Consider the following 13366-nt stretch of genomic DNA (forward strand, 5'->3'; position numbering starts at 1 on the left):
ATAGTCTCCCCTTTGCCCCTTAAGCACGATACTCACCAGCTCACAGCAGGGTACACCAACACAAAGACAACTCAGGCACTGAGGGTGGGAAGGTGGAGATTTATTTCTGTTTTGAGACTTAAGAGCTCAGCCCCTGCTCATGCACGTCACTAGGGATGTGAGGGACAAGGGGACAGTACAGTGGCTCAACCTACTAGGGCAAAAGAAAGGAACGCACAGAAAGTGATGGATTTTGCTAGGTGTGCCCAGGTGTCGCCCCTGCTGGCTGCCTGTTCTCAGTCTGCAACGTAGGTCACCACCCCCTGGACATACCCCAGATAGAACAGGAGGTGCAGAGAGCTGGGTCTGCAGAGGAGACTTGCTTCTTCCAGGAGCCTCATATAGCACACACTGGGCTTTCGGGGCTAAACACTGCACCTTATACTTTGGAGAATGGTTCAGTCATCCCATACTAACCATTCCCCAAGGGGCCCACGGTGCAGAGGCTGCCTGTTCACTTTAGCACCCAGCTCAGCTGTCCCCTCCCAGGAAAGCATCCCCTCAAAGCAGAGACGTTGAACAGTCAGACATACAGATAACAGGCTACATGTCGTTTCTCAGATAACATGTTGTTTCCCCATCTAGTTAAGACCAACCAGGAGTCCTGCCAACAGGCCCTCCAAGCCTTCACTGGGCTTTTGTATCCCTTTGAAGCAAAGATGTAGAACAGCCAGACATACAAAGGATGTCATTTCTCCCTCTGGGCAAGACCCAGCAGGAGTCGCTGCCTCCGAGGTCCCCCATGCCTTCACTGAATCTTTGGCCCTCCTTCCCTCTAGTGACTCTTTTCTACATTCTTCTAAGGCAGGGCTTTAATACCCTCTATTGTAAAGGCCTCTATTGATAGCCAATAGGAGTAAACCCCAAGTTTCTGATGGCACAGAAGGTGAAAATCTTGACCTCCTCAATATGTTCTAATGTCCCTCAGTTCCTGTGTAGCTAGTATAGGCAAGAGAACAGGTAAGCTGGTCCTGTTCCTTTAGTCTTTGTGGGAACTAGAAGGAAGCTTTCTGCTCCTGTTCTGAGATGAGAGTAACTCTGCACGGCACCAAAGGAGATAGTGAGTGTTCTCTGTCAAAGGTGCCCCACGATTCACAGTTCACAAAGAGCTTTCACATCTCTTACCTCACTTTATCCTAACCATTTTGAGAGCTAGAGAGGCAGAGAGCAGATATGAGATATGAGGACTATAGTACCTCACCCCCCAACACTACACTAACCTCTGACTCCTGTTTCTATAAGCACCCTGTATAACCAGCCTCTTCATGGGCCTGGGGATGAGGGAAGCATGTATAAATTAGCAAATTATTTATCCCAAGAAGAAAAAAAGTGCTTGGCAATCAGAGCCCATCCCCCCAGCTGTGAGGAAAGGGCCACATGCTATCTCTGACAGGGGATTAGAGGAAGGAGAAGCAAGGCCCCTAGTCTTATACCAGCAGCATGGTGAAAGGCAGGGAATAACCTGAGGTATTCTGGGGTCCAGGAACAGTACACCCCAGCTTATCCACTGTGGTAGATGCGGAGACACTGTACGATGTTCTGGCGACACAGCGGGCATGTTCGAAGGGGTTGGCAACAGGACTGACAGCAGCAGACATGACCACAGTTGAGGAAAATCATCTGGGCCTGAAAATTAGAGAAATGGATAGAGTGGGCATCCTCCTAGGCTAAAAGCCATTTCCATATTCCCCAAGGCAAAAAGACAATTTCCTACAAGAACAAAGCTGTGAGCACAATCTCGGAACGTACTGGAGCTCTCAGGCAGCTGGTGCTGAGTGGACCAGACGTGTGCCTGGGCCTCTTCCCCCAGCTCCCACCACAGCACACCCTGGCACCCTTACCTCCCGCTCCAGACACACTACACATTCTGAAGCCTGCACATCCAGCTGGGCTGGGGGAGCTGTCGGAGTCACGGCCTCAGGAGACTCTTCTGCAGACGCTGGTTCCGGGGCCTCTAGGCCCTCACCTTCAACAGACTTCAGTAACTCTGCATGGCACCAAAGGAGACAGAGTAAGTGTTCTTTGTCAAAGGTGCCCCACGATTCACAGTTCACAAAGAGCTTTCACATCTCTTACCTCACTTTATCATAACAATTTTGAGAGCTAGAGAGGCAGAGGGCAGAGAACAGAGCTCCCATTTATAGGTGAGGAGACAAGAGGGAAGTAACAGGCAGGCTTCCTGACCCTCAGCCTGGTGATCTCCACTTTAAACCATTTTTCTGAGAGACATGAGTCCTTAGTTGAATACCACGGTAGTGTGGGAGTGATATTCAAGGGACCCAAGACCTAGATTATGGTCATAAGTCTTTCAAAGGAGTTTCAGGGGTTAGCTAGGTAGAGCACTGGCCCTTGAGTCAGGAGGAGCTGAGTTCAAATTTGACCTCAGACACTTAACACTTAATTAGCAGTCACTTAACCCCAAACTGCTTCACCAAAAAAAAAAAATGCTTAAGACCTTACTCATTCTATAACTTAGTTTCCCACTCTGCAAAATAGGGATAAAAATCATTATTCATTCACCAAACAACAGCCAAGAGTCTAAAGACCAAGAGCACTCAGGCTCCTAACATCAGGTGCCTTCTCTTGGTGTCAAAGGCTCATTCTCAGATTTCCTGGTTCTCAGTACCTGGCAGCGTTTTCGCCACATCCAGCAGCTCTTGGGCTCTCCTGATCAGTTCGTGCTGCAGGCCAGTTTCAGAAATGCCCATCTGAAGCACAAGCAGAGGATTTCAGATTTCCATGGATCTTGGAGGTTCCCTAGCCCCCCACGTGCTAGCTAGGTACATGCCCGGGAGCTGGAAAGCTCCTCCTAGGAACATCGCAGCACTGCAGAAGAATGCTGCTCCATGGAGAAGAGTGCTCTCTTTGGTCTAAGCCCTAAACCCAGAAAACACTGGCTCCCAGTTCTGGCTTTCTGCAATGTTTTACCCAAAGCATGAAGAGGATGAGAGAGGAGCCAAAAAGGCAAAGCCTACACACTAAAACGAGACCCCTACAGGCTAAACCAAGCCACCACATCACGAGAGCTTGCAGAACAGCAGTTCATGCGGCAATGTGGAAACAAAATACGGCTTTTAAATGAAACTGGACCTATGTGGAATCAGACTGTGTCCTGGAAAAGACTGAACACCTGAGATTCCTGGTGAGATACAGAGGTTGTCTGTGTAAACAGCTGGGAGGAGGCCTGATCTGGGTCACTGATACAGATTTGCTTGGTCCTGATGTAATTTCCTTGAGATAGAACAAAATCCACCAGGCTGGTTTAAGGTATATCCCATGGGCCAGGGGGAACCCAACAGACACCTTATTCAGGCAAACAGCCCTGCCCAACCATGACACACTTATTCAATGACAAACCTTGTTAAGAATCTTTGAAGAAGGTGAAAGGGCAGGGTCAAGATGATCACTATGGCTCCTCCCATTTCCCCAATTACATGATGTTCCATTCCCTACCTTGGCCACGTCACCAGGGCTCATGCGGCTCAGCATGTCTAGTGAGACTCGATGGTGAGCGAAGATGGGCAGATAATGTTCAGCTGAAAGTTCTGCCAGCAGGGTCACCAGCTGCTGCTCTAAGCCCTCTTCCTAGGGGAAGAGAAAAAAAGCCAGTCAGACGCCGGCATCATGCTGACTTAGCAATGCTGTCTGTGTAGTACCCTATTTGTATTTATTTTGTTCAGCCTTTTCCCACTACTTCAGGCCACACCTGGAGGCCTGTGGGCATATGTCTCTGAGTCGATTCACAAAAGGGGCACTTACTTTGCAGTGGCTACTAAAAAAAAAGAGAGGCAGTGGAAGAAATTTTCATTTCACAACTAAGACCACCAATCTCTGCTGAGTGGGCACATTTTGAGAACAGAAGAGAAAATCCCAAGAATTCCTCTATCACGATCAATATGAAAAACATGAGCTGACATGACCTCAAGGCCAAAGGGAAGGCAAACTCTAGCACATGGAGGCAAGGCTAGCACAAATCTGGCCTACTAAAAACTACTACCAAGGCATCTGATAGGGAACTTTTGCTCCTCCCATACAGTTACTGCCTGAGTTTGCCAGAGAAGATCTAACAAGGTTGGCAAAGAGGGCAACTCAGATGCAAGGAATCAACAGAGGGAGTCTACTCCCACTTTAAGGAATGACAAATGTGGCAGTTTAAAAATAAACATCAGTGGGGCGACTAGGTGGCTCAGTGAATAGGGCACCGGCCCTGGAGTCAGGAGGACCTGAGTTCAAATCTAACCTCAGACACTTAACACAAAAACTAGCCATGTGACCTCAGGCAAGTTACTTAACCCCAATTGCCCAATTTCCCCCTCCGACAAAGCAAATTAAAAAAAAAAATCTATTTAAAAAAATTTTTTTAAATAAAAATCAGATCTGTGGACAAGAAATCTCCCATTTTCAAGTTGTTGCTGGTCTTTACCTGCAGCTTCAGGGACAAGGGCTTCTGATTTAAAAGGCGTTGATACTGGATCAGCCAGTAGTTTTCCTGTGTGGTTTCACTTCTGGCTTCCATCTCCAGCTGCCAAGAAAGAAGCAGGCTGTATCAGCTCCAGTTCAAGAAGAGAACTGATCTTTCTATATAGAAGGAACACTAAGGAATGGTCACCAGGAGCTTTCAAGTTCCTAGAAAAAAACATGTGTATTCATTCAGGCTGTGGACCTGGGATGTGTGAACATAGAGGCCTTTGGCAGTAGAGCCACAGGAACGCTCCACTTCAGCCTATGATGGTGCCAACTATAGGAGCTTGTCTAAAAGCCAAGGGAGGAAGGTCTAAGAGTTGGAAGGGTGCCTTCAGTTTCTGAAGACGACAATGGCACTTTGACCAAGATGTTAGGCACAGGGATTACCCATTTGTGCTTTTACAAAGACAAGTCAGAGGGAAGCATCCACCTGACTTCTTTGAGAAGGAAATGGCTCCTTTGTCCAGAATAGTTTTCCTTGAAGGACTCATCCCAAAATTACTCACCTCAAATTGCTAAGCAATCCAACACAAAAAACGCCAAGTCAAGCTGTCAGGGTGCAGTCATCCCTGGAGGGAGGAAAGACCTTTTTTCCCACTCCAGATTTTTTGTAGGAAAATGTGCTTAAAATTAATACCAAGGAACAAAATACTAGAAATAAAGTGGGAGCCCACTGATGGCTGAGTAAACTGTGGTACATTAAAGTTATTTCACTCAAAGAAATGATAAATATGAGAAATTCAGAATATGGAAAGCCTTACATGAACTGGTACAGAGTAAATTAAGTAGAAGCATGAAATCAACAAACATAATGATAATAATTATGAAAATAAATGCAACACAAAAAATCAGTTTCAATGAAGGCAATGAACATTTGACTCAGAAGGTCAGATGACTACAGATACGGAATGTGGCATATGCAAACATACACAGTTATGGAGTTCAGTTTTGTATGAGTGTTTTCCTCTTTTCTTTTTTTCCAAGGCAATCAGGGTTAAGTGACTTGCCCAGGTTCACATAGCTAATAAGGGTCACGTGTCTGAAAGTGGATTTTGAACTCAGGTCTTTCTGACTCCAGGGTCAATGCTCCATCCTCTACACCACCTAGTTGCCTCTATTTGTCATGTGTGTGTGTGTGTGTGTGTGTGTATGTGTGTGTGTTTTCTAGAAGACAGGGCTTGTCAAAGAAAAGAGGAAGGGTATACAGAGGAATTATTGTAATATGTAAAGAACAAAAAATAAAGGCATTAATAAAAGTTAAAAATGAAGGGAATTGGGGCAGCCAGGTAGCACAGCAAGTAAGAGCACCAGCCCTAGTGTCGGGATGACCTGGGGATCAAATCTGGGCTCAGATACTTAGCACCACACCTAGAAATAACTGGCCATGGAACCTTGAGCAAGTTACTTAACACCGATTGCTTAAAAAATAAAAAAATGAAGGGAACGCTGTGGGCAGTCCCGATTGATACACTTACTCTGTGGTGCTATACTGATCTGGCCTGGGGCCCCTCCCACAGCAAAGACTCCGGGGTGCAGGGCCGGCACACAGAGCCAGCCACACAAAGCTCAGAAACACTCACCAAGATTCCCTGTAGCTCCTCTTCTCGCTGCCTCTTCTCTTTGAGGAGCTGCTGCAGCAGGGAGCTGAGAGCCCGGCGTTGCTCTGAGATCATTTCCTACAATGTACAGACAGACTGCTTTTCCACACTGCAAGAAAATGCTGACTCAGATTGATACCCACTTATACACAGGGAGTGGAGGGGGTGAAGGGTGTTGTCAGAACCCCAAATCACAGTCAGTTCTTCAAAGATAACAAGGAATGCTGACAGAAGCACCAGACATCCTCGTGTCTCTGGAGTTCTGACCCCATCCACCTGTCCCTTCTCCCAGTAGCCCTTGCTCTCCTCTGAGGCACAGGTCCTGACAGGCTGTGGGCCTGAAGAGGTCCTGGTGGCCTCTGTGGCCCATTCACCCCCTCCCCTGCTTTTCTGGGATTCCAGACTCCTCCCACTTGCTTCAAAGGCCACAGCTAAGTACAGAGAATCTGAGTGATGGGCTTATCAATGAGAAGGGGCTGGTGAAAACGAAAAAACAAAAGTAGAAATGACAACTTGCAGAAAAGCCAGCATCACCCTGTAATGTGGTTTGACTGCAGAATAAGTCTGTAGGTAGATGCAACATGGGGGGCAAACCTGTTATAACTGTCTCATGGCTCACACACTTCTTACACCTGGGAGCGAGCCCTCAGGATATGCCTCAAAGAGGCCCCTGGACTGAGCACACATCAGGCTACCAAGCAAGGCCTCTCTATGGAGCTGGTGATTCTGCCCAGGATGGGGACATCTGGAACATCTCTTTCCCCTTCATCACTCTTTTCCCCTTCAATCAGAGAGAGCCAAAAAATGTTAGATCTGGAAGAGACCTTAGAGATAATCTAGTCTAGGTCCCTCATGTGACAGATGAGGAAACTGAGGTTCTGAGCCAGGAAGTGGCCTCTGAGAGAACCCTTGTTAGTGTAAGAGATGGGCCTAGGACCCAGGACTCCTGACTCCTACTCCAGAGTGCTTTCCATTGAGCCAACAAGTACTCCTGGACAACTGGCAAAGGGGCCTAGTAGGAGATTCAGAGGGCAGATTTGGATTCATGGCTACCCCAGGCACTTCCCAGGAGGCTGCGCTGAACAGAGAGGGACATAAGGGTCAGCATTCAAAAGGGCAAAAAGAGGGAACAGCTAAAAGATTTGCTCGTCGGTCCCAGTTTAAGGAAGTACAAGTCTCCCTGTTGACAGATGTGCCAATGAGACGGGGCATTTGAAGATTTTCCCATCAGAGGACATTTGCTGGGGTAAATGTGCACATTAAAGAGAAGGACCCAGGGGTCACATCCCTTGAGGCCGACCTGAGCTTTCCCTACTCCCTCTTCTCCAGGGTAAACTCCCAACATGAAAGTGCACCCCTGGGATGAAAGGATGGCAACAAAGTGGGCAGAAGCCGCAGGCCTGGAAGCATGGGTCAAGCACATGGAGTGACCTAGTGGCTGCTCCATTTTAAAACAAAAGAAACACAAGATGATAATGACAATGACTCAATTTCTATAGCGTCTGAAGGTTCACGAAAGTGTTCCCTGGGAAGGAGCTTTGAGATGGAAACTCACCCAACTCTTGCACTTCCAAAAAGAGCTATCCATCCCCCCCGCCCCGCCTGAACTGGGGTCGGAACAACCAAGCAGGTTGTGCTTTAAGGCCTGCCTGTTGTCACCAAAGCTACCTAAGCTGAGTCAGATGCATGGTTTGGGGAATTATGAAGCATTAGGACTAGAAGGGACCTTGGAACATCAAATGTTAGAACACAGAACATAGAATGATAGAACTGGAAGGGGTCCTAGAACACAAAATGCCAGAACACAGAACATCAGAGCTCGAAGGGATTCTGGAGATCATCTGGTCCAAGCCCCTCACTGTACAAAGGCAGAAGCTGAGGCCCAGAGAGGATAAGTGACTTGGCCAAAGGTACTCAGTGAGTAAGGGGCAGATCTGGGACTAGAACCCAAGTCTCCTCACTGACAGTTCAATGGCCTTTCTCCCACAGAAATTCCTGGCTCACACATGGGCTGATCTGGAGGCTGCAGAAAGCCAGAAGTGAAATGCATGGGGTTGAGAGATCCCCCAAGCCAGACCCATTGCAGGTGGAAGGGATGGAGCCAGACCAAAGAACCCTACATACCTGCAGTGCCTCTGTGTCCAGGGCTTTCCTCTTTAACTCCAGCTGTGTCAACTGCAATAACTCAGTTTCTATTAACTTAATCTAAACAGAAGATGAGACATTGTTTTTAACTTACATTTACAAAGGATTGATTTACTCTGCTGCAGAAAACAGCCCTACATGATGTTCCAAATCAGCCCTTCTGGGAAAGGCTGAAGTTTCAGGATGATGGAAATCCTGCTAAATTCTTTTAATTATCCCATAACCAAGTATTCCCTTCATTACTCAAAAAAGATATCCCAGAAGCAGCAATTTCACTGGGGCTCTTACTAGCCTTCTCTCTACCTGTCAAACCATCCTGCATTCCCACTTCAGCTAAATTGTCCCCCCAGACAGCTGCTAGAGTTCCAGGGAAAGGCTCAAGTTCTGCTAAGAAACACAAAAGATGCTTCTTGGTTTTTCCCATAAGGCACCAGCTAAGGAACTGCTAGGAGACAGCTGGTTTGGAATGTCAAAATCACCCATACCTACAGCTCAAAGTGGAAGAGTCTCCTTTCAAAGCCCCCAAGGGGAAGCTTGGAGTTTTAAGCCGGTTGGGGGGAGGGGAGTGCAATGTGAGACACAGGGCCCAATTCAGCCAAGGCTGCTCCTAATTTGTCACTCCCCAGCCAGCCATGTGAAGTCGCACAAAAGAGCTTCAGGTTGGGCAATATGGAATTTAAATTAAATTGGTAAATAAAGAAGGAAGTCACATCAGAAAAAGAAAAAGTCATGCAAGAATGTGAAATTTAGATATGCTTAATGATTATGCAATGAGATTTTCAAATAATCAAATAATAACCCCTTGCACTTTACAGTTTACAAGGCACCCATGATCTTCCCAGCAACCCTGCAGGGTCAGCAGGGCATTATCCCTATTTTGCAGAAAAAGAAACTGAGGTTCAGAGAAGTGAAATCATTTAGCCAAGGTCACCTTGTTATCAGGAACCGAGCCAAGACTACAATCCAATGCTCCTTCTTTCTCTCTCTCTCTCCTTCACATCATTTTCTTTCTCTTTCAAAAGTTCTATTGCTATCCAGTGTTTTTTCCAATACCCATACCAGCGATGGCAAAGATTTCCTGGCTCCAGTTCTCCTGGGTAGGAATCAGAATGCATCCCAGAAATATCTCTTGAATTTTCCCAGCTGGATAGTTTTAAATGAATGAAGCAGTGGGATTTTTCTCAGCTCACTAGAAGACCTAATGGGCCTCAGCAAAAGATGGCATGAATGATATAAGGGATGAGCCTTCCCCATCTATATTATACAAAAGACAGGCTTTGCAATCACGGACAAGTTCATTTTCAGAGCAATTCCTTCCCACACAACATCTGGTAGCAAACAGTCCTTCACTACCAACAGGGAGTTTAAGGGCACTAACCACCTTGCCCTTGGTATCACAGTGAAGTTTACTATCTCAGAGGAAGAACACTCAGGGGTACTTCCCCTCCCCCTTTAGACTGGGCAGCTTTGGGGTTATGAAGTGAAAAGGCAGAGAGATGGAGACTTTGGAGACATGGCTTCTGTGGAGCAGGCTCTGGGAGGCATTATTCTTCTCCCCTAATCAGCCACAGAATCAGACTGTGAGAGCTCATAAGAGCCTTAGAGAACTAGTTCAACATGGCCAATGTGAGAATTTGTTTTACCTGGCTATGCATATTTATCACAAAGGTTTTTCTTCTTTTTTCAAGGGAGTAAGGGGTGGGGAAAGAGAACAGATAGATTTTTGTTCATTAAAAAAAAAAATTAATTTAAAAGAATTATCTATTCCAATTCCCTCATTTTAGAGATTAGGAAACTAAGTCACAGAGAGGTTAATAGGTCAACTAAAGTTACCCGGACTAGAAAACTGACTCCTAGTTCAATGCCATTTCCATTTATATTATACTATCAAAAGTCATGGGGCAGCTAGGTGGCACAGAGAATAGTGCACCGGCCCTGGAGTCAGGAGGACCTGGGTTCGGATCTGGCCTCAGACACTTAACACAAAAACTAGCTACATGACCTTGGGCAAGTCACTTAACCCCAATTGCCCTCCAAAAAGCAAAAAAAAAAAAAAGTCATGACCTTTTCTTAAAAATTTCCAACAAAGTCCTGAAAAACTCTAAAAAAACAATGTGATGGCAAATTTAGCTTTTTTTTTTTTGCTTTTTGCTTTTTGGAGGGGGAAAGGCAGGGCAATTGGGGTTAAGTGACTTGCCCAAGATCACATGGCTAGTAAGTGTTAAGTGCCTGAGACCGCATTTGAACTCAGATCCCCCTGACCCCAGGGCCGGTACTCTATTTCACTGGGCCACCTACTGTCCCAGACGACAAATTTAGAATCATAAAATATTAGGTCTTAGAGGTATAAGGGACCAAGAAGTCATGAAGGCCAACCTCCCATTCAGTTCTACAACATCCCAGGTGGTTATCCAACCTCTCCTCAAACACTGCCAGTTCTGAAGACCTCATTAAAGTAGCTTTCTATATTTTCAATAGTTTTCGATGTATGGAATTTTTTAAAATTCTGAGTTGAGAAACTGCCTCCCTGTAACTTACACTCTTCCCCATTCTCTTGCCCTCTGAAGCAAGACAGTGTAAGTTCCCTCTTGAACGTGATGGCCCTTCAAACATTTGAATACAGACATCAGGTAAAGGTCCTCTCTGCTGAGTGAGAGGGTGTACACAATATTTAGAAATCCCACATGGGTTTACCTCTGGTGACCCCGGGCTCACCTGGTTTCTGATCTGCCTGTGCATGAGATCTTTTTTGACTTGAAGGGCTTCAAAGGCAGCTTTCTGCATTTCACTCTGTAACAGAGATTACATTCTGTTTAGCCAAGTCAGACAACCTTTCTTCCACTGAGAATTCTAGGCCCAGAGAAAAATTGAGGAGGGCCACATGCAAAAATTTTTTTAAAAAGGAAGAGGATTTAATTTTTTTTCTTGGAGAAAATTAAAATGCTCAGTTCACTGGCTTTTAAAGTTAAAACCAGGGACCATCAAATTTCACTAAGACAGTTAATACTAAAAAATATAAAGTAGACAAAATGGTAAAAGGAGAAAAGAGAAACACAACAGAAAAGATGTTTAGAAAGAGAAGACAGAGGTAGGAAGGAAAGGGAAAGAGAGAGACTGAGGTAGGGAGAAGAGTATAAAAAGTACCTTGTGAGGTTTTTGAGGCCAATTTGCAAGTCTTTGGGGCCATGGAGGGAGAGCATTATCACCTGCTATCTTCTGCCCTTTGAACAGGTGGTTAGATAATGAACCACTGTTCATAACTCTTCACCTACCCTAACTCTGGACCTCAGAGAGCAGCTATTCTATAAGGGACAGTGACAGCATCCCAGCAGAAGGTGGAATTTTTGTGGGGAATACAGAGGCTCCTGGTAGGTTTTCTATCCCTGTTGTTTAACTCAGGTGTAGAAGTAAAAAGCTTAGCTATAGTCTCCAAATCATTCAGGGGAAAGTTTCCCTTTGGGGGACAGCATTTTCCTTCCTGACACGGACCAGTCGGAAGGCCAGGTTTCTGGCAGTTTAGAAGCTTTCACCAGAGCTCTGAATTCCGGCCTCCTTTTGGCCCAGTTTCAAGCTCCAGATGACAGTTTTCTGCTTAGCTCCCCAACCCACCTCCTGCAAAATCTGACTGATGGCTTTGTTTTGATCCATCTGCTGCCAAGCCAGGATCTGCTGGAATCTTTCATCCATTTGGGCCATGCTGCAAGAAAGACATGTGAATGAACCTGGCTCCATCCAAATCCAAACAAAATGGAGAGAGATGAAAAAAAAAAGCCCATGTAAGTCAAAGAAATTGCAATTGTGTTGCCTCTAGCAGAGGAGGAGAAAGTTAGCTTTCTGTTTTTCTCTAAATGTTGATCATATTGTTCGGTCTGGTCCCTAGGACCTGGTTCTACCCACCTGTCCACCTTGACTGATCTGACTGGTTGTGTCCCCAGACTCTGGAGTGCTACTCACAACTAGGAAGAACACAGCCTAACCTGTTCTTTTAGTGCTTCCCATTCCAAGTCCTGTCTGTAGCTTCCAAAGGGCTCTCCAGGATTAATAAATATCATGGTCATGAATACAACTCACCAGTGTAGGCTGGACAGACAATCTGAGTGCCACTTCACAAGTCAAGAAATAGACACTGAGAGAGGGATCATAAAACTTTGGGTTGGAAGAAAAGTTTGAAATGATCTAATCCAACCCTCGTTTTTAGAAGTGAGGAAACTGAGGCCCAGAGAGAGAAGATGGCTTGCTTGGGTGACATTGTTACTAACTAGTGGGACAGGAGTTTGAACCCAAGTCATCTGACTCCAAGGACAGTGCTCTCTTCACTACATCTCAGCCTTCTTCCAGGAAACAATTTGCTCAAGATCACATAGTGAGTTTATGGCAGAGGAAGGAAGAGAGAACACAGACATCTCAATCACTAGCCGCGGGATGCTGCCAAGCCCCCCTTGCCTGCACAGCCCAATCACTCTTTAACAGATCTAGGGTTTCTTTGGACCTTACCTGGAACAGGCTTGCTTGACCAGATTTTGCTTTTGAGACTCATAGGTCATTTGAATGAATCTGTTCTTGCAGCTCTCTGTCAACATCCGCTGCATAGCAGCTGGGGAAAACATCAAAGACTTGTCACAATCTTTCAGGTTTCGTTGGGGACACTGGAATCCTAACCTTGTCAGCTGACAATTCAGCCACTCCCAAACACCTACTGGTTACACGATTCGAATCATGTTGGTCTGGATAATCCCATTACATTAGTAAATATAGTATTTAGGGAAGCCACGCTGTTTCATAAAAATTGCTTGGCCCCCAAAATTCTAATTAGCCTGGAAAAGTGTACACACATTAACCAGCAACAACCAGTCCCTAAGTCATCCCAACCTCCTTCCAGACTCCATATTTACACTTCTCTGGACCAAACCTTACTGGCTATCTCAGACAATAGGAAGGTCCTATCCGAGTAGGAATACCAAAAGGAGAATTCTAAGGCATCACTGTGCTCAGAAAACCTAAACCTGAAATGGTTCCAAAGGGGCAACATGGAGCAAGAATTAGAGAAGCAGATGCTTCAATAAAGTAATTATTTTTAAAAGATTATATTGGTCTTCTCCACTGCATTGCTTACAAATCTG

The 13366-nt window shown here is 45.7% G+C and overlaps 1 protein-coding gene across 3 annotated transcripts in view; it reads right to left on the reverse strand.

Moving 5' to 3' along the window:
* Positions 1 to 79: 79 nt before the first annotated feature.
* The window catches only part of LRSAM1 (leucine rich repeat and sterile alpha motif containing 1), a 34717-nt gene continuing 21430 nt past the window's right edge, over positions 80 to 13366 (reverse strand). For all 3 annotated transcript variants that reach the window (XM_069069560.1, XM_069069561.1, XM_069069562.1), the window contains exons 16-25: positions 12741 to 12840; positions 11856 to 11943; positions 10962 to 11036; positions 8226 to 8306; positions 6084 to 6179; positions 4463 to 4561; positions 3493 to 3624; positions 2666 to 2747; positions 1881 to 2026; positions 80 to 1665 (exon numbers count right to left, since the gene is read on the reverse strand). In XM_069069560.1, coding sequence (XP_068925661.1) covers positions 1540 to 1665; positions 1881 to 2026; positions 2666 to 2747; positions 3493 to 3624; positions 4463 to 4561; positions 6084 to 6179; positions 8226 to 8306; positions 10962 to 11036; positions 11856 to 11943; positions 12741 to 12840 — 1025 coding nt within the window. In that variant the 3' untranslated portion in view covers positions 80 to 1539. The remainder of the gene's footprint in view (positions 1666 to 1880; positions 2027 to 2665; positions 2748 to 3492; positions 3625 to 4462; positions 4562 to 6083; positions 6180 to 8225; positions 8307 to 10961; positions 11037 to 11855; positions 11944 to 12740; positions 12841 to 13366) is intronic.

This window comes from Petaurus breviceps, unplaced genomic scaffold (genome assembly GCF_028583685.1).
Source record: "Petaurus breviceps papuanus isolate PSGF00001 unplaced genomic scaffold, PetGlider_PUasm1.0 90779, whole genome shotgun sequence".
Lineage (NCBI taxonomy): Eukaryota > Metazoa > Chordata > Mammalia > Diprotodontia > Petauridae > Petaurus > Petaurus breviceps.